The sequence below is a fragment of the Emydura macquarii genome, unplaced genomic scaffold, assembly GCF_026122565.2.
Source record: "Emydura macquarii macquarii isolate MOO-44397 ecotype Brisbane River unplaced genomic scaffold, CSIRO-AGI_Emac_v2 contig_1551, whole genome shotgun sequence".
Classification (NCBI taxonomy): domain Eukaryota; kingdom Metazoa; phylum Chordata; order Testudines; family Chelidae; genus Emydura; species Emydura macquarii.
Window position 1 is genome coordinate 19,248,556 of NW_027131688.1, and position 20,049 is coordinate 19,268,604.

A 20,049-nucleotide genomic window follows, 5' to 3' on the forward strand; every position below is an offset into this window, starting at 1 on the left:
GAAGTCAATAGTCATGTACGTATGACTTCACAGAGGTGCTTAATTTGACACGGACCATCGGCTTCTGCTGACTAAAGTGCACCTTCGACTTCAATGACAGTCAGTTAATTAGTCCAATTCAATCAAAAGCTCTTATTAGAGCTGAGCTCTCAGACAGCTTTCCATTCCGAACTACTTAAGGCTGCCAAAGCATTAGACTTAAGTCTCACTTCCTCTGTCATTTGATGAGAAACAGCATTATCTCAAGTCAACAGTGCTGACTGCTACCAGATCAGCGCTGGGGCCTCAGCCCTTCAAATATCTATGGATCAGTGAGGAGACAGACACTCACTGCAGCTGGAGCGAAGGAAAAAAACGAGGCTACAATTCGAATTTTCAAAGACTTGTTTTTCAAGAATCAAAGCAAAGGCCAAATGGATTCCCACTTCAGAATGTCGTTGTCGTTGTGTAAGAAAGATATGGAATCCTGGTGGTTGACTCAGGAAGCCAGTTTTAGAACATGCTGCCACCAGACAAAACCTCCACAGTCTCCATTCAATGTTGCAGTGTTTGCAAGCAGAGACAGAACTGGCATGGCAGCATCAGCTAGAGTCTACAAGATCAGTTGCACAGATGGGAAGATTAGCTAAAAATCTCTCTTAATTGTCTGTTATCTGTAGTGCTTCCTCCATTTGAAATGGGACAGGAAGTTCCAGCAGACACACCTTCCTTCAACCAAGTGGATCTGCACTCCATAATTTGAAGTCTGGGAAGGTACCAGGAGTTTGTAACTTTACCCCTGAGTTGATGAATACAGGTGACAGTATTGTTGTACCATGGCTGCACAGAATCTTCCAGGCCATCAGGGCCACTAACATTATCCCCAGTGATTGGATGGAAGGTGTTATTCTGCCTCTGTTCAAAAAGGGTGATAAGCCTGAATGTAGCAACTACAGAGGTATTACGCTGTTCTCAGTTCCAGAGAAGCTCTTGGCTTCTGTGTTAATGTCTCAAATCAATGATGCATTTTGTGGCAAAGTCTGGAATATTCAGTGCAGCTTTAGATCTCATTCCACTGTTAACAAGATCTTTACCTTAAGGCAGCGTTCTGAGAAAATGGATGAATTAAATAAATCTTGCATAGCACTTATTTATAGACTTCCATCAGGCATTTGATTCAGTGCACTGAGCAAGTTGCAGGATCTGATGAGGCTCTCTGGTTGGAGACTGACTCCAGCGGTGGCGAGTGAATCTCCACTGTCTGACCTTGGTGCAGCCCTGTGCTCGACCCTGCTTTCTTGGACAGCACAGGGGAGCAGTCTCACTCTGCGCACTGCTTTCACTCCTTCTTCCTCAATGGAGAGGAAGAAGTTTACTGCTGAGGCAGGGCTGGTACCAACAGCAATGGCACACTCTGCACCTATGCCACGCTTGGTGCTGAGGTAGAATGGGTTGGTTTGGAGGCCAGTCTAAGTGCTGCCTCCATTAGTAAGTCTTTCAAGCGGATCTCTCTGTCTTTTTGGGTTCAAGGTCTGAAAGCCTTACAAATCTTGCATTTGTTCTTACGATGAGCTTCCCACAGGCTCTTTAGGCAACTAAAATGGGGGTTGCTCAGTGGAAAGGCCTTCCCACAGGAGGCACAAGGTTTGAAGCCTGGTGACCGGGCCATGTCCTGCTCCTGGCAAAGTCCCAGCCGGGACTATCCTAAGCAACTAACTACCACTATTAACACCACTTAAGGACTAATCTACCTAAGTAAGATAAACGATTAAGGAGAACAAAAAGGGACTGAGAATACTTTTGATGCATGTAGCAGCAGTTCCAACAACCCTCACAGGCAGAAAGAAGGAACTGAGGGGGCATAGGGCTGGCAGTGCTTCATATACCATGGCATGTGTGCAGGGCTCCAGAGGGTGCCAGAGCTGACCCTACGGGTACTGCTAAAAGGAAAAAGTTCCGGTAACCGTGCATGGAGGCGCACACACACCTACAATGGAAGGGACATGAGCAAGCACTTGAAGAACATAGATGTTCTTTACAGTCTAGTATATTACCACACATTTTCTGGCCCATTCATGCCTAAACACAAACTCTTCACATGTATTTAAATGAGACAGCTAAACAACAAGGGGACGCAAAGTCTGAATTAAAGGTTATACAGCCTAAATCAAGCCTTACAGCTTTCTCAGCAAGTTTGTTGTTCCAAGTGAGTATGTTACAGTGTCTTGCATAGATTGAGATAGAAAAGTTGGCATCTGTAGTGCTCATTTCACATAGGTAACCCTCCATATGGTCACACATCTAAAATGACCTCAGATCAGTCTTCTAGATCAGTCCTCACTGAAAGAAGCAAGAACTGCTCCAGATCAAATTACAAATGTGTTCACTACACAGAAAATTCTAAAATGGGTCAATTGTGGCTTTGTCATAAATGCTGTGAATAAGGTGCTGTGCATCCTCAGGAGTGGACTGGGAAGCAGAATATGATTCAGTCACACATTATCTTCCAGTTTCTCCCTGCTCTGGATGGAAAGTACTCTCCACCAGCCCTTGTGCTGTGCAGCATATGTCACTTTGTGCACCACTATAGCTGTGCTGGCCAGCATGTCAGGAGTGGAACCCAAACTCTTGCCCATCCTTCTCTTCCTCATCTGCATGCGTGGAGTTGGTAACAGTGCTCTGAGGCTTGCTCTCCCTTCTTTGCTGCTACCTGCTGTAAGTGCATGCAGCATGGGCCACAATCTGATCCAAAGTAAGGAATTATCTGTAAATGTGGATCTCTCATATCCTCTTACAAGAGGCAATCCTTACAGAAGCCACGGAATAGTATGCATTGAGCTTCTAGTTATCTTGCCATCATTGCTTTTACCATAACATATTGTTTTGTTCACTGGTACAGCAATACACAGAGAAAAAGTTACTCTTGCACATCTAATATGGATTAGTTTCAAATAGTGTATCACTGCAACTATGCTCATTCAAACGAAGCTAGTGAGGAGTGACAATTAAGTCATCTTTATAATAAGCATACTGTGAAACTATCTGGCTTTTAAATGATGCGATTACTCATGGGTACTGTTGTTCTTAGTCTTCCCTTCTCACACCTACCAAGCAAAATCCTTTATAAATAGCATGATGCCTCCACCAGTTAGACAGCAGGAAGCAAAAAATCCATCATAGACCATATATAAACCCTAGTCCACGCATTTTCTCCATGAGAAAGCTTCCAAAAACAGAAAAACAGATAAAACTTAAAAGAAAATATTTCAAGCAACAATCTCTGATGGGAGATAAGAGGGATGAAAGAAGAGACTATTACAACAAACAAGATGAGTGAGTAATCTTCCTTCCTGTTTCTGTCCCATCCAGCAACAGCTATTACAGGCAGGAGATAGAGAATGCAGAATTGCTAGAGGAGGATTTACCTATAGTGGAGTTTGCAGAACCAACTAGCCAGAGACATGACCAGCTGGTAGTGGCACATACAAATATGTGATGATCACCAAATCACCTTGCAAACACAAAAGGCATCTCTTAACCCTTTAAGATGAAACTGCCATCATATCCAAAGGGAACCAACGTGTAGGGTGCAAGGATGAGGTTTCATCGTTTTGAGCACACAACATTCTCACAACATTTACTGTTGGCTGTGCCTTACCTACAGCTCTCAAAATAAATTATTTACATTTCTGAAACTTTAGCCACACAAAACCTAGGGAAAGATGAAAGACAACCCAGTAAGAAAGGTAAAAAGAAAAGGATGAAGGGAAAAGAACCCAAGAAACTCAATTCTATCTTGGAAAAGAAGTTGAGGCAACTAAGTATGCCACTAGAAAGCAATTTCAGGAATACTTCTCCCATGAATTTAAAAGGGAGACCTATATGCACTGCAAAACTAAGAACACAATTGAAAAATAATAGGTCTGTCCCCTTTTCTTTTCAGAAGAGAGTAAAAATAGTCTCTTCACCAGTGTCCCTTCCTTGAGTGGGTCTACAGCAGGCAATAAGAAGGAAATTAGAAGAGTCAAAATGGGTTTTTAACAGCAAATAACTAAAGGTGTAAAAATAAAAGAGCAAATCAGAAGCAGAAAGTCTGCGAAAGGATCAATGGATCTGCAGGATCACCAGATTTTAAAAACGGAGAGATGAAGGAAAATAAGGACATTGTTGAAAAACCGTGTGATTTCTCTGCAACAGTCTTCACCACTGAGGATGCTGGGGAGACACTACCTTGAACCTGCTCTTTTCTGGTAACAAAAAAAAGAGGTACTATCAGGTTGAAGATTACAGAAGAGGTGACCAGGCCTAGACAGTATACACATTCAAAAGTTCTGATGGAGTATAAGTACCATGATAAGAATATGATAATAATATGCACTTATTACAATAATATGTAAATTAAGCCTCCATTCCAAAGAACCGTAGGGCAGCTAATGTAGTCCTTATATTTTAAGAAGTCTCTAGAAGCATTCTGAGGCATTATATCTGTACCTGACAAATTGATTAAAATGATAATTTAAGAAAAAAACAAAATATTTTAGAAGGTCCTGATGTGATATGGCCCACATCAGCTGTTTCCACAAAGAAAAATGGTGTCTCATTAATCTTAGAATTTTTTAACATGTCGATAAAATAGTGGATGAAGGAGAACTGATTGACCTAAAAAACAAATATTTACATATAAAATGAAGTCATAACAGTCATGCATTCTAGAGATCAAACTTAGATACCAGGTCAACCTCCTGTCTAAAGAAGTTTCTGGCCGCCTAAGTCCTCTGCAACCAAGGTTGGCTGAGATCCAGTTTTCATGAATGTAAGCGCACTGCCCATTTACTTCCTAGGTGCAGGATAACGGGTATCTTCTTCGCCTTCTACTTATATCCCCAAATTTCACCAGTTTTCCTCAGACAGTATAACTACCCATGGCTTGTTTTTCCTGTGTGCTGCTTCCCTGTTGATGTCACATCTCTTTGATAACTTGATGTGTAAATGGGCATCCCGTTGTGTTAGTTTCTGACAGAAAACCTGTTTTTCATCTCTGCTGGTGACTCATGCCTTGAAGCAAACTCCAAGAACAAATTTTCAGTACGTGTCCATAACGCCTCACATGGTATCACATGGTGAGCCTCACATGAAATTTCACAATGATATCAATGGCCAGGTCTATAATAAAAGGGAGCTGCAGGGCAGAGTAGTTCAGCTGCTGCTGGGAGCCCAGGGAGTAAGGACTGCATCCCTGGAGAGCTGAAAGAATGGTAAGCATCTTGGACAGAACAGTGGCTGGGTCATGAGACTGAGCAGCTGAGTGCCCTGAGGTGAGGGAGAAGGTGCTGGGGCCATGGGGAAGTGGCTCAGAGAAATAGAGCAGCACTGACAGAGGTTACAGAGGCACAGCAGGAGGCTGCTATTTACAGGGTCCCCGGGTTGGGGCCTAGAGTAGTGGAGGACCTGGGTCCTCCCACTTGCCACTGGGGAAGTGGCTAGAGAGAGATACCATCCCCAACCCCCCAGAAGGGGGAAACATAGATGATGACTTGCCAGAGGACTGAGTTGAGAAGAGCACGCGGTGGTCCTGGGAGTTGAAAAAGGAGCCATGGGGGGTAGCAGAGACAGAGTGCCGGCGTGCAGACCGTGGACATGGGTGTCGGCCTCTAGCTAATCCCCAGGACGACCAGGAGGAGGTGCCAGTCTGGTGATGAGGGCTGCACCCTATGACAGTTTCCAATATTCCTACTCACTATCACTTGAACTTTGACTCTTTGGTGATAAACATTCTTGTTTTCACTATAAATATATCTAAATGCTGGGATATTAAGTAAAGTGCTGATCGTGAGTTCAATCACACAATCTGTTCAGTGGATAAGGGGCTGAATACTTCAGAGGGACTCAGGGACTAGGGTGCACTTCCTGTTATGTCAGCCTTACTTTGCTTTGCAGGCTACATCAGAAGAGAGTGTCTACTAGGCTGGTGACGTCAGGGAATTGACACCCAATTGAGCGCCCACAAGACTCCCTCGTGCTGAATGCAGGTGGGTAACAGTGACCCACACCTCTGGGTGCCCTGACAACCATCAAAAGGGGACATTCCACTACATCAAAAAGGTGGGAAACAAAATTGATAAAAAAGGAAATACTTTTTCATACAATGTGCCGTTGGATTCTGGAACTCACTCCCACAGGAAGTCACTGAAGTCAAGAATTTAGCAAAATTCAAAGAAAGATTGGAAATTGATATGGATAACAAGAACACCCAGAATGATCACAGTGAGTAACAACAAATATTTTGAAAGGGATATTAAACCTCAATCCTCAAGGTTTAAACCCATTTTTACCTATCAGATTAAGATGAGACAGAAAAATGGAAAAAATGGGGGTGGGAGGATTACCACACATCTGCCTACAGTGCGGTTCTGACATTTTCTTCTGAAGCATCTGGTATTGGCCACTGTCAGACAAGATACTGGACAAGGTGGACCTCAGGTCTGATCCAGAACAGCAATTCCTATGTTCCTATACATTGCAGGGAGTTCACCTTGAGTTCCAACTGTAAGCTTGAGAGGATTCTGGAGAACGACTGTTCATCCCTCTCTCTACAGCACCCAGAAGGCGAAGTTGCCTTAATCCAAGAGTATTCAGTTGAAACTGATTGTTCGTTTGACTCCATGTTGAGCACTTAGAAACTTTCTGAGAAACCTAAAGTTAAAATTCCATCTCTGCTCAATCTCGGGCCATCAAACCCAAGAATTCTGGTTTGGAGAAGATGACTAGACTTTGTGACAGGAGGTCCAGCCTGAAGGGCTATTTCCAAAGCACAGTATAAAGTGATACTCCAGAGGTCACAGAACCAGAAGTGATGGGCCTACCTGCCAAACAAGCAGCAATTGTTTCTGAAAGCTTCTCTCAAAAATCTGGAATCAATTTGCTTCCAGAAGCTCGTTAGTTGGGCCTTCTTGCTGAAGAAGCATTGGTCAGCTGTTGTAGATCTCAAATGCTGGCACTCACTTACTAGAAAACATGAAAGGGCAGGCCCAATGTCTCCAGTCCTGCAGAGTTTTCCTTGCCTAAAGAAACTAGCACTGAGGCAGGAAGGAATAGAGATTCCCTCTCAGGTTGATCCTCCAGCTACCTAAACGTTCTCTCCCCGCCTCCCACCAAAAAAACCTGTAACGAACAAATCAACCAACCAAAAATCCCAAACAGAGCTTTTACCCCAAAAAGGGAGGAGAGACAAACTACAGAAATCCCACTAGGAACGTCACCATTGTTATTGATTTTAGGTGGAAGGTATTTGGATACTATAGTAATGGGAGCAGTATGAAGCTAAGATAAGTAGATGCAGATGGGAGTGATGAGGTAGGCAGGAGATTGGGGGGATGCAAATTACCCAGTCTGGTTGTCGCACCAAACTAGGATGCATGGAATAGCAACATTTACTGGGACTGCAAGTCCCAAAGGATCATCTAAGACTCCAGCACAATGATGCTGAGGCTATGAGAAGTGTGGGGCCATGTTCCTAAACATGAAAGGTGTCTGAACACAATGGGCACACTTCATTTTGATGCAAACCAGACTGAAGGGGGGGGGTGAAGTTCACACCAATAGGAACTACAGGGACAGAGCATTACACATGACAGACGGAGGGAGACATTCTACAGAAAAAGTGCACTATTGAACAAAAACCTTTGCTTTTTTTTTTTTGTGCTGTAAGGGGAAAAAGGAAGAAGGTAAATTCGGAGGGGCATAAGGACACGCAATCGTCAGGGGTGGAGACAATTGGTTGATCGTTCATCAGTGATGGTGCCCCAATGTCCAATGCAGTTATGGGAGTGATAACGATAATAAAGGATTGAGGTACCCGCTATTCCATGCTCCCAGAATGCAGGAAGCAAAGAACGAAGAAAATGGATAGAGATGGTGGTTATATACTACCTATAATTCACAGGTAGTTTCCTTCTGCTTCCTGATTGCTGGAGGCATTGCGCTGCTGGTAAAGTCTTTTGCTGGGTAGAATGTAGAGACTCCTATAACACCCCACTACTGTAATTAGTATCTAGACTTCCAGAATCAGTTTAATAACTTATCTAGAACATAAGGGCATCATATTTTTGAAGACTACATTCCAAATGCTATCTTGTTAACCAAAGGAAACAGAATATTATTTACTATACCCTGATATGACTAATGTGCTTCAAATCATTAAGATAGTATTCTTCAATGGCATAGGATTTGCCTTCCACCTCGAACACATAGGCTGGATTTAGTTTGTTACGAACTGGAACCGCGAAGTAGTCAGCAAATTCTTTACAATTGATTGTAGCAGACATCAGGATTACCTGTTAAAAGGAATTTGTTTAACTTAGTTAAATATTAGCAGTAATCCACAATGTCATGTTGCACTAAGATTCAAAAGAGTAAACAAAGTTATTGCTAAGAACAAAAACCTAATTTAATATTTAACTCTTCCTTAGGTTATGATTCCTACACAATCCTTAAACAGAAGAAAAGTATATGGCAGATATTTTGTTAATTCATATGGAAATATACATGCAAAAGACATAGGTCACCTAGACTTCCTCCCCAGAATGGCAAGACTACTCCCTATGATTCATTTACTAATATCTAGTTTTAAGTGTCTCAAGTGATGGGGCTAATCGCTTTCTTTAGAAAAATTATACCCCAGTTTAACATTTGCCTAGGATATTTTTTAAAATAGCTCAAGCATTTTAAGGCCAAATCTACACTATGGGCACTACAGTGGTATAGCTATGCCACTGTAACCCTGTAGCATAGATGCAAACAACTGCAACTACATGGGGTTTTCTGTCCCTATAGAAACTCCACCTCCCTAAGCAACAGTAGCAGGGATTAGGTTGGCGTAGTACGGCACTCAGAGGTATTCAATTTTCACACCCCTGAGCATCATAGCTTGGTTGACCTAAGTTTTAACTGTAGATCAAGCCTAAGTTTCCTCTCAATTTCTGCTCCTTACTGGTATCACAGTAAATTCCTCTCCTCTTGGTTTTTGCAATCTTCAGAATATTTGTAGGCCGCTTCTGCCAAAGATTTGAATGTATGTCAAGATGACAAGGGACCACGGAATCAGTACTTAGGTCAGATATTCTGTCCTGTTCTGCTTAGCAGCACAAAGGAAGCAGAAACCACCCACAAGTCTCAAGCTGGAAATTTCCCTGGCATGGAAGTCATCAACAGGCATACAGCTAGCATAATCAGCCTAGAAGATACTTTTCTGCCCACAGTGCCTGAGGGACAAAGCTTACTGGGGACAAGCCAAGGGAGTGATTGGAGTGCACAATCCTCTAGCTATCCTTAGCTGGCATACAGATGGCTTGAGTTAGTCCGCAGGTTGTTCCAACTTGGGCCAGCACAAGGAATCAGGAAACTGCAGTTGGTTCTTAGTTCTCGGCTTCTTTTTCTCTCTTTTCTAGGATGCCCTGAGCAACTATAGTGGATGGTAGCCATCCTTTGCTAGGCCATCCTCTACGCCAGGGGTGGGGAACCTTTTTTCTGCCAAGGGCCTGATGGTGGTACGTGGAAGACGGCTGAGTGTCCACCGCCGAATTCCCCCCACCGCCGAATTCCCGGCGAATTCCCCTCCCCCCCCGCCGCCAGGGCCAGACCAAATGATTTTGCGGGCCGTAGGACGTTCCCCACCCCTGCTTTACGCTTTGGGCAGGATCAGTCAAGCTCACTATGAGGGCTCCTATAGCCCAGAACAGAAACAGTCCCAGAACTATTCCTCCCCTCCCCGTGTGATGCAGTCGGCGGTTGGCCTGGGAGCTGCTGAAGTAAGATGGTACAATAGCTGCTCAGAAAGCTGCCAGCTCACATCAGAGATGTTCCTGGGGTTACATGAAAAGGAGGAGCAGCCAGCTGAGGAGGTGGTGCTCTCTAGCCTGTAAACTGATTTATACACTTTAGATTAAAACCCAGAGGGGGCATCTCAAGGAATAAATTTTTAATTTATGATCAAACAGTCTTTTTAACAGTTACCCTAAAGGGCCATAAATGACCCTGTCTATATATACATACACACATACATATACACACACCCATCATTTTTGCTGCTATTCCCCAACCTTCTTCCAATTCGGCAATATCTTTCTTTTAGCATAATGCTGATGGTGAATGGAATATTGCAGTTGCTGTCTCCCAAAGCTATAGAGAGTAACTACCACCTCCCGCTTTGTGACATGATGCCTCTGCAGCTCAAAATTGAGTTGACTTTGTTTCCAACTCTCATTTCAAACTCATCTGATTTGCCATCCAGTATTCCTCATACTTCTTCAGCATTGGTACTTTTCAGACATCTACTCTCACTGAACTTGTCTTATATTATTTTTCCCAACTGTCTTAATTTGCATTTTTTTCAAGTTGAGTCTCATTGTTGCTTTCTGCCTATAATTCTAATCTCTCAGGGTTCCTCTGCAATATTTCTCTGTTCTACTACGCGTTTGCAACTTCTCCCAGGACAGTAACTCAGAATTACACTAACATATTTATTTCCCTTCTAGATGATTAATGAAAACATTTAATAAGACCCATACACAGATATGATTGTTACTTACTAGTAACTAGAGTTCTCCAATTATATTGCCTTTGCAGCGCCACACTACTTAAATGGCATACCATACCTCAGGAGCTATTGAGCCAGAGTGGTTCTCTGGAGCATTCACACATCCACCATGGACCCAAATTTTCTAGAACCAACACTGACCTGCACTTAAATGTTTTGGGTTGGTAAAGCTACCCTGTGTCATTATCTCAGTCCATTGTGCAATTTATTTAAGACACTTTTAAGACAAACAACAGAGACCTGATTGAACAGTTCCACATTACGACTTTGAATACTACATTTGCACAAAGAAGGAAACTAAAATTTATTTCTTAATATATGCACAGAACATCTCAACCATAATGTTGTATTAGCAGATTTATGCATATACTGTAACATAATATTTGTATTAGTTATTTTCTCATGAATTTTGCTCCATTTAAAAAAATGTTCATAAGAAATGCATGTGTGTGTAAAATAACATATTCAACCAAGTGGAAGCACTGCCCTCAATATTAAATATTTAATTCCAGTCAAATATTCATCTTATATTTTCTGTAGCCCTAAGCACATCTTAGAAATTAATGCATCTTAACATTAAGAAAAAAAAATCTTACAATGCATTACACTGGTCAAAGAAGAATGCCTGTTAGCCTACTAACATACTAGAACTGGGTTACTACATAACATTTTAACTTAAAATGAGTCACTATTTACATATCAGCTCTTCAAAAACTATACTCAATGCAGAATGAAAATGAGTAAAGCTGGTCTTAAGAATGTTGTTCTATAAAAGCAGAGCGTAAAGTAGTTCAAACTTGCCTTCACAAATCGTGAATTTGTACGCAATAGTTTACGAACTACCAATAGCAAAAAATCCATTTCTTCAGTACGTTCGTGCACCTAGAGAAAGAAATAATATATATGACAATTGAGGTATATTTGTTTTAACCTCCGTTCTTCCTTTTCCTAACCCCCTCTTTTATTGGTTGATGTCACATTCTACATTCTTCTAATTTAGACTAAGATTTTCATGGCAGGAAGTGTCTTTTTAAGTATCTGTAAATCACCAAAGTCAACATGCTTCATAACTTCAGCACAGAGTTCTGACAATCTGAAATTTCCTGTTAAAGATTTGTGATTATACACAATTAACTTTGTGTGGTAAGTGTGGAAAGCAAATAATCCGCGTTAGCCACTAGCTCAGACAGTAATATTGATCCAACAGGGCTGGCATCAGACTACCTTTGGAGGTAGAGGATGTATCCAGTACCATTATTCATTCAGTATAGACAAATATAAAGTAATGCAGGTTGGTGGGAAGCTGCACAACTAAACTCTATTTAATTCTCTAAATCAGAATACTTATGATAAACGCAGTTTTTCCCTTCAAATTGAAGTTAATTTACCATCAACTTACTTCATCTATGAAGATGTGTGTAAACTCTGCAAGGCTTTTGGCACCAACTATTTTCTGAAGGAGCACTCCAGTTGTCATGTAAATTAATCTTGTGTCCTTTGTTGCTACTTTCTCTAACCCAACCTAAAACATGGGGGGAAATATTTCATTACTCCAAGTATGTTTCATACCTGACATGCTACTGGACAGTTCAAAATTCTAAACAAAATGCACAAATGTGTGGTGCTTCCTCTGCATAGGAACCTGAAGCACCACAAACTGAAATGACATATAAATCAGTTATGATGGTCCATTTAAACTTATGAAAGCAACTACTGAAGTGTTCTTCCTGTGCATCATAACTTTGGAGCCCACAACCAATTAACTAAGGTGGAATAGAACAGTGGCCCTTTGGCAAATCTCAGAACCACACATATAAATTTATATAATCAAGGACAATTTGAGGAAAGTTTGAAACTTCCGCTGTTCTTGCTGCAGCCCCAACCTGAAAGTGTTCCTTAGGAGATTTTAAAGTGGGAGAAAAAAAAATTTGCTGCTTTCATATTAATTCAAAATGGCCAAAGGAGTCTGCTCTAAACTAAATAAAAAATTAACCAAGCGGGAGGGGAACCATCTTCAGGCAGAGACCAAATATGGCAAGCGTAATCCCAGAGATAAAAGTTTTGGACAGTTATATTAAAAGGAGGGGTGTGACACACTGCACCTCCCATGATCACCCTTAAAGTGTAACTGTGTATTGCTTAATGCAAAGTATGTCATGTAAGATGTTTTTGGAATGCTCATGGCATACTGAACATTATTTTTATAGTAATATGTCTGTTGCAATGTCATGTGTATGATTATGGGGCTTCGCTATGTAATGTTCCCAAATATGTGTCTCATGGCTTGAGACAGATCTAGGCAAAACTCTGCAGAGCTGAGGAGAAACATGCCCCTCACTAAGGCATGCATAAAACAAACCCAGCTCTTCCGGGAACGAAGGACTAGTCTGAGCATCAATAAAGGAACCACGATAAGGGGATGCCCACTGACTCAAGACATGGATGAACCCATACACAGACACTATTTGTCACCTCACCGTGAAGTGGGGGGGAGGAGACCCAGAGGGGTGAAGGAACATTTTAAAAAGGAGACACATTTTGCAATCTCTCTCTCTTCCACCTCCATCTACAAACACCACCAGCCTGTGGTGAAAATCATCTGAGTTTGTAAGGTTGATGAAAGCATTAAGCTTAGTTTAGAATGCGATTTGCCTTTTGTTTTCTCTTGATCAAATCTGACTTGTTTTCCTCTGATTTATAATCACTTAAAATCTTTCTGTACTTAATAAATTTGTTTGTTTTATCTAAAGCAGTGCATTTGATTTAAGGTGTGTTAGAGACTCCATTTGGAGTGACAAGGCTGGTGCATAGCAATTTTTTTGATAAACTGACAAACGTGAGCTTGTAGTGTTCAGTGAGCAATGCTGAACATTGTAAAATGGCAGTTCCTAGGATTGCATCTGGAACTGGGTGTGTTGGCTGGGTGTCATACCATTGCATAATCCCATGAGTCGCTGGCTAGAGGCACTCACTCACGGAGTTGGGAGCAAGTTGCTTGCTGGAGGCTGTGTGAGACCAGCCCAGGAGTGGGAGTTCATACAGCAAAGCACAGTAAGATGGGCTCCAGGAGTGGGGGGGTTGGGGTGACAGATTCACTAGTCCAGTTTGCAGAGGGGAACATCAAAAGGGGTGTATGTTTTAAAAGTTTTGTAACCTTAACTATTTTGGGTGCTATCAGGCCTCAACTACAGTTTTTCAGGCCAAAAGCATCCTTCTTATTTTCTATTTCTTTGGGTTGTGCTCAGCCCACACAAATCCTAGTAAAAATATACATAAAAATATCCTGAGGACAATAGGACACATGCAACCGTTTTACACATTTAAGCTTTTTCCCTCCCAGAGTGAACCAACTAGCAATATTATAATTCTCAGTTCAGAATCTCAGCGTAGTAGGTAAAGGATCCAGTCTAGAAGCAAAAAACTGGAATGATATATTTGTTCTACCAAATTATAACTGGGCATAAGAGTTTCCACTTCTCTTAAAGTTATAAAACAGTTTTCAACTATAAGCTCATTCTTACATAAATATTTGGAATTTCAATATTTGGAACCTTTGGGAATGAATGTTTCCCATATTTGCTCTCTGCCCAAAAGTGAGTTTCTCCTTTTTCCTTTCTATGATTGAGCAAAATTCCTTCAGCTTTTTTGCAATTATGTGAAAACTCAAACTTTTCCACTATAAAGATTCCTAAGTATGTTTTTTTAAAAAAAATATGCTCTAGAAATTATTTTGGGGAAGTTCTATGGCTTGCATTATACAGGAGGTCAGACTAGAGGATCACCATGGTCCCTTCTGGCCTGGGAATCTAACCAAATATTCTGAGAAGTGTTACAGCAAAAACAGCTCAAATCCAAAACTTGACATGGACAGTCTTCAGCGAGGACTACTGCACTTTGTGCTTGGCTGGTGGGAAGAGGGAAATGCAGACTGAAAATAAGCATAGTATGTGCTTGAAAATTTTCACCAAACAAAACCTAATGAAACGCTGTTCTTTTATGCCGGCCATGCCTTTCCATGTCAGATCATCATCAAACATTTAGCAGTGAGAATGGACATTTTGGAAATTGTGAGGAGTAGGAAATAAAAGGATTCAGTGACAACATCTGTATGGGCAAGGAGTTGAAAGTGACACCTAAGTTGTAACCAAGTGGAGCAGAACAGATGATGGAGCCGCTCCAATAAGTGAGGAAGGATAGAGAGGAATGGATTTAGGAGAAAAGATAAGTTAAGCTTCTGACACGTTGAGAAGTTGTTGGTATCAAGACATCTATGAAGAAATGTTGGAGACAGTCAGATGCAAGTTTGGACAGAAGGGGGAAGGTAGATCTGAAAGTTACTAACAGGCATGGTAAAGCCAAGCAGATGGATGATGTTATCTAAAGAGTTCAAAGGAACAGAAAAGCCAAAGTACAGTTCCCATTGAAGAAAGTGACAGAACAATAGAGAAAGGACACCCGCACTGAAAAGTCCTAAGTGAGGTAGAAAAAGAGCCATCCAAAGCCAAGACTTTGTTACAGGAAGTGAATTTCCGTAAGAACCAAGTGAATCTGACCATGGTGCAGAAGCAGAAAAAATGGAGCATGGGGTTGGGAGAGGAAAGCTTGTGCTTAACAGTTTATTATTTGTTAAGCATCAAAAACGTGCTCAGCATCTACTTTAGTGGTTTTAGTAGTGCTTTTCATTGTGGTACCAACCTTTTCAGGCTATTGCCTCTGATCTAAAATATTCCCTCTAAAGAGAATTCTGAGATTGTGGTCAGAGACTATAAATAGGGGAAGGGATTGCAGAGTGAGTAGGTGGAGAGGAAACAGCAATGACAATCTTTCTTTTACAAAGAGGAAGGAAAAAAAGCTATTTCACATGAAAAATGGGGCTGAATGAACATAGAGGAAGGCCATCTGTGCTCCATTTTTCCCTCGAGGTGCTGCACAGAAAAGAAGCAAAGCAAAAATAATAATCACTGAAACAGAACAGTTGCTAGGACACAGAAAGAACAAGCAAGGGGAAAGGAAAGAAGGGGAAAAAACCCTTTGCTTCATCATCCTTCCTCACTCACACTTCTTCCTTCCTGAGCCATGCTCTGCTCCACTGAAACATGCCACTTCAAGGTGGTGAGGAGCCAGCTATGTTGGTCCCAGAGCCCCTGCTGTTTGCAGGGCTCTGGCAACAAGGGCAGCAAGTACATAGGGAAGGAAGGAAGCACTACTCCATCATGTATCAGGTGGCTCCCTCCCCCAACATCCAGCCAGTGTTCCCTAATCCATATCCACAACCCACAGTTTCTTGTCACAGCACACAAAAACACTGCAACAGATGATAGCAAAAAACTGTTGGATTGGGGTCAAGACAAGAAATCACAGCTAGGGAAGACCTGAACAATAGTTCTCAAATTAAGTATGTGCTTTAATACCATTTATGTTGCAAAATCTATATGCCATAAAATGTACTAACTAGACAATGTGGACAATTTAAAATCTCTGTTGGAATCTAACTTTTGTATTCCCTGACTGAGAATTTAAATTATGCAACTTCTTTAAAAAGTTAATATTTGTTCTGATTTTAATAACCAACTCTAGCTAAAAACCATCGAGTTCTGCCATAGTTCTGCTTTAAAAGTCATTTACACTGCTCCAGATTGCCTATGGTACAGCCAGCACACTAAAGGAAGGCAGAAAAAAAGTTTTTCCCCTCATTTCTAAACTATCATGCACTTTATACCGTTTGAAACACTATCATACCTGATAGCCAACAAATCCACCTAATGCCCAAGACCGCTCCCTGCTAATCCATCTTGCAATGCTGCTGGCACCAATTTTTCGAGGCTGGGTAACAACAATGTTGCAGTAGGTAGACTGATGAGTATGGTAATCCAAAACATATTGTGGAAGTTGCGTACTTTTACCACTACCAGTTGCTCCACGTACAATTACAACTGAATTGTTTTCTATCAAAGAAACTACCTGAAATTAAAAGTTTTAAAAAAATGCACATAAAACCATAAAATATTTCAGTATAGAATTTCAAATCATGTTTCACAATTTCCTTGTTTACTTCCATGTTTTTTTTAAAAACTCATTTAAAGTAACAAACTGTGATGTACCACAAACAGAGGCTTTTAATGAAACTGTACATTTAATTTGGGATGAATTTAAGTAACAGTAGAATTTTCCTTCCGAAAAATGTCATCAGTGTAGATTTGCAGTTTTTGTCCATTATCAGCAAAAGTTCAATTAAGTCAATAACTACAGTTTACCTCTTCCTTACATCTGGTTACAGGCAAATCAGGGTATTTATAATTAGTTATTGGTATACAAGTCACATCATGTGATTCACATGGAAATGGTGATGGAGTAGCTGGAAAGAAAGAAAAAGTATCAAAGTCAAGTTCCGGTAGTTACAACAGCAGAAATGCGAGTTAGTGAATACATTCACTGTATCTGAAATGAGCATTTCTTCAAAAAACAGTATCAAGGTTTAACTCATGTATTTGCTTACTAATACTCAGAAATGTATTCGGTAATTCTGCTAACAAACTGAAGGTATCTTTTCTCCATATGTGCAACTGTTGGGGGGTTTTTGGTAGTTAATCTAGAAAGCATGCGTTTACCTCATTTTTTCTGTGTGCTAGTATCATGCTCATACACTACTCTCCCATCTTACATGCTACTGAAATTACTCTCTGCAGAAACATTTTCCTTTCCTCTTCACCCCAGAGAGCCAAAGATCCTGCACAGTCCTCAGAACTATTACTATTACTATTCCATTCTAGTTCTTAGCAATCATATCCTAGTTTTCAGACAACTACTAATTTATCCAACTGTTCCAAACAAACAGTTGGATAAACAAAAAGATCCTCAGCTACACCCTTGCACTATTCATTTCCCTTTATCTCCCCATTCTCACAATGAAATCCTTTTCCTTGAACTACAAGATAAAGTCATATCTGGACATGAAGGCCTGATATTAAACACTGTCTTCATCTAACATCCCATCATTAATTTTTCTCCTAAGTAAATTCCACAGTCTCATGGCAGGGACAGCAAGTTAAGCGAATTTCCAAATTCATTTAGTGGCACAGCTACCATGGGGAAATATGGAAGAAGTAACACAAAATCTTTTGATGCCAAGGCAGGGCCAGCTTTCCAGTTAGGCACAATAAGCACATGCCTAGGGACACCAGCATTCTAGGAAGGCCTAAACAGTGGCAGATTACTGCATGGGCCAATTGGGGCCATGCCCAGGGACTCTGGTCAATTTGGGGGCCCCGCCCTCTGTTGCTCCTCCTCTTTCCTGGGACCCTGCTGCCCTGCTTCTATTCTACCCTCTGAAGCCCGGCCCCCTGGCCAGGCTAGAAGCCTAAGCCCAGGGGTGAGCATATATCCCCTACCCAGAGCTGGTCACCCCAACCCTCTCTCCTCCTTCCCTCCCACATGGAGCTGGACCAGCCAGCCCTCTCTTCCCTTGTCCCTCAACCCCGAGCAGAAAACACCAAGGTCAGCTGGGGGGGGATGTTGCTGAAGATGCTATGCCTACGCTTGCATAAAATGTAAATCCAGCCTTGCACCAAGGTGCACACATAGCAAAAGACAGAGTAAATGCTAGTTCCAGAACAGGTGGAAAAAACCCAAGGACACAGCTCTATAGGTAAATACTTGCATAAAACTGCAGTTAGGCATTATGAGTGAAAACTTATCCCTACTGAAATCAATGGTAGAGCTCCCATTGACTTCAGAAGAGTTAGGAGTTCATCCTAACTCATAAAATTCACTTTTATGCACAGGCAAAGAGTAAAAGTTAGACTTTAAAGTTACTTTGTTTTTATGTTGTATAGTTTATTTTTTAAATGACATTATGAAATGTGGGAAGATTATTCACAGCTTATTTTATTTTCTAAAATAAAAACATTTTTCTCAGTGTAGCTGCTTTTCTGAGGAATAATGACTATGAATTTTTACAGAACATCTATTATAAACTCTGAGGGAGAGACTGTCTTCCTATACATTTGTAACATAACTATTATATTAGGACACATCAGAATTCAGTGCTAAACAACACAAATAAATTATACAAGCAACAGCACTGAAAGATTTTTGTTAGGCATGTCTAGAATAGTTTCCCGTGTCAATAGAACCCCCCCCCCCCCAAAAAAAAAAAAAATCCTTCCCATAATGTGGAAAGGATGTAAAGAGGCCTATGTTCTATAGAACATACAGAGAGCAATAGTTTCAGATAACTACTGCATACTGGTTCCACTGGCATCAACAATATACGGACAAGGCAGAACTTAGTATCAAAACAATTCCAGAGGGGTAGCCATGTTGGTCTGTATACAGCAAAAACAACAAGAGTTCTGTAGCACTTTAAAGACTAACAAATTTAATTTCAGCAGGCATAAGCTTTCGTGAGCTTCAGCTCACTTCCTCAGATGAGTATGAAGCTCACGAAAGCTTATGCCTGCTGAAATTAAATGTTAGTCTTTAAAGTGCTACAGTATCAAAACAACAGCCTTTAAAGAGATGTCCTTTTCTAAAAAAAAAAAAAAAAAGACTTTTTGGACAGGATTCTAAATATATTCCCCAGGAAAACTCATATATTGAATTCTGTCACAACGACATGTTGCAAAGGGTAACTGGCTGCCCTCTGGCACATTCAAAGATGTCACTATTGAGACATCAGTAGCTCTCTGTGATTTGACCAACACTGGAAGAAGTCTCAAGCTGTTAGAGAAATGCTTCTGGCATCAGTATTTAAATCACTGTTGCTAAAATAATGTTGCTTTTAAGCTATTTAAGCTATTTGTATGTAATAATTTTTATTATACTCAATACTATACAACAAAAGCCAGCATCCTGTTAAAATACAAAAGGACACAAGTATGAAAATCCAATTTCAAAAGTAAAGAAGGGAATTAAAGGAGAAGGTAATAAATATAGGTAGGTTTAAAAGACAAGTTTTTAAAAGAAGCTTTACGGTATTCTTAAAGAGTGGAAAGGGATGGAAAAAGATGGCATGAGTTCTACACTCTAGGGCTTAACACAATAAAAGCACAACACATCGCAATTTAGTCACAATGGTGGAATCCTTATAAGCAGTTGGTGGACTATTGACAGATAACTGTGCTAACCCCAGGCTCAAAAAACAGGCCTTTAATATAGCCAGGGCCAATACCAGTAATGGCTTTAATAACCGTAAGACTCCACACATATATTGAGCAACAAGGGGATCAATTTAACCTTGAGGGACAACAAATTTCTTAATGACAATGCACAATAGGAAAATTTATCAGTGCTTACCCAAAAATTTCCTTTCTTCAAGTCATAAGATCCACAGATCAATTACACAGGGTACCTCAGCTGTTTGCAGCTTGGGAACAGAACCAGACCAGTAAGTCATTAGCAGCTAGGGAATGACCCACCTGAAGAAGTTCCCTCCAGTTTAACTAACTTTCAAAGCCAAGACAATTCAAGTATTCTTT

At 40.9% G+C, this 20,049-nt stretch overlaps 1 protein-coding gene across 1 annotated transcript in view; it reads right to left on the bottom strand.

Moving 5' to 3' along the window:
• The window catches only part of TDRD9 (tudor domain containing 9), a 141,966-nt gene that overhangs the window by 95,826 nt on the left and 26,091 nt on the right, over positions 1 to 20,049 (bottom strand). Inside the window, exons 3-7 of the mRNA XM_067554979.1 lie at positions 16,828 to 16,928; positions 16,313 to 16,534; positions 11,973 to 12,095; positions 11,375 to 11,455; positions 8,148 to 8,312 (exon numbers count right to left, since the gene is read on the bottom strand). Of these exons, the coding sequence (XP_067411080.1) occupies positions 8,148 to 8,312; positions 11,375 to 11,455; positions 11,973 to 12,095; positions 16,313 to 16,534; positions 16,828 to 16,928 (692 nt within the window). The remainder of the gene's footprint in view (positions 1 to 8,147; positions 8,313 to 11,374; positions 11,456 to 11,972; positions 12,096 to 16,312; positions 16,535 to 16,827; positions 16,929 to 20,049) is intronic.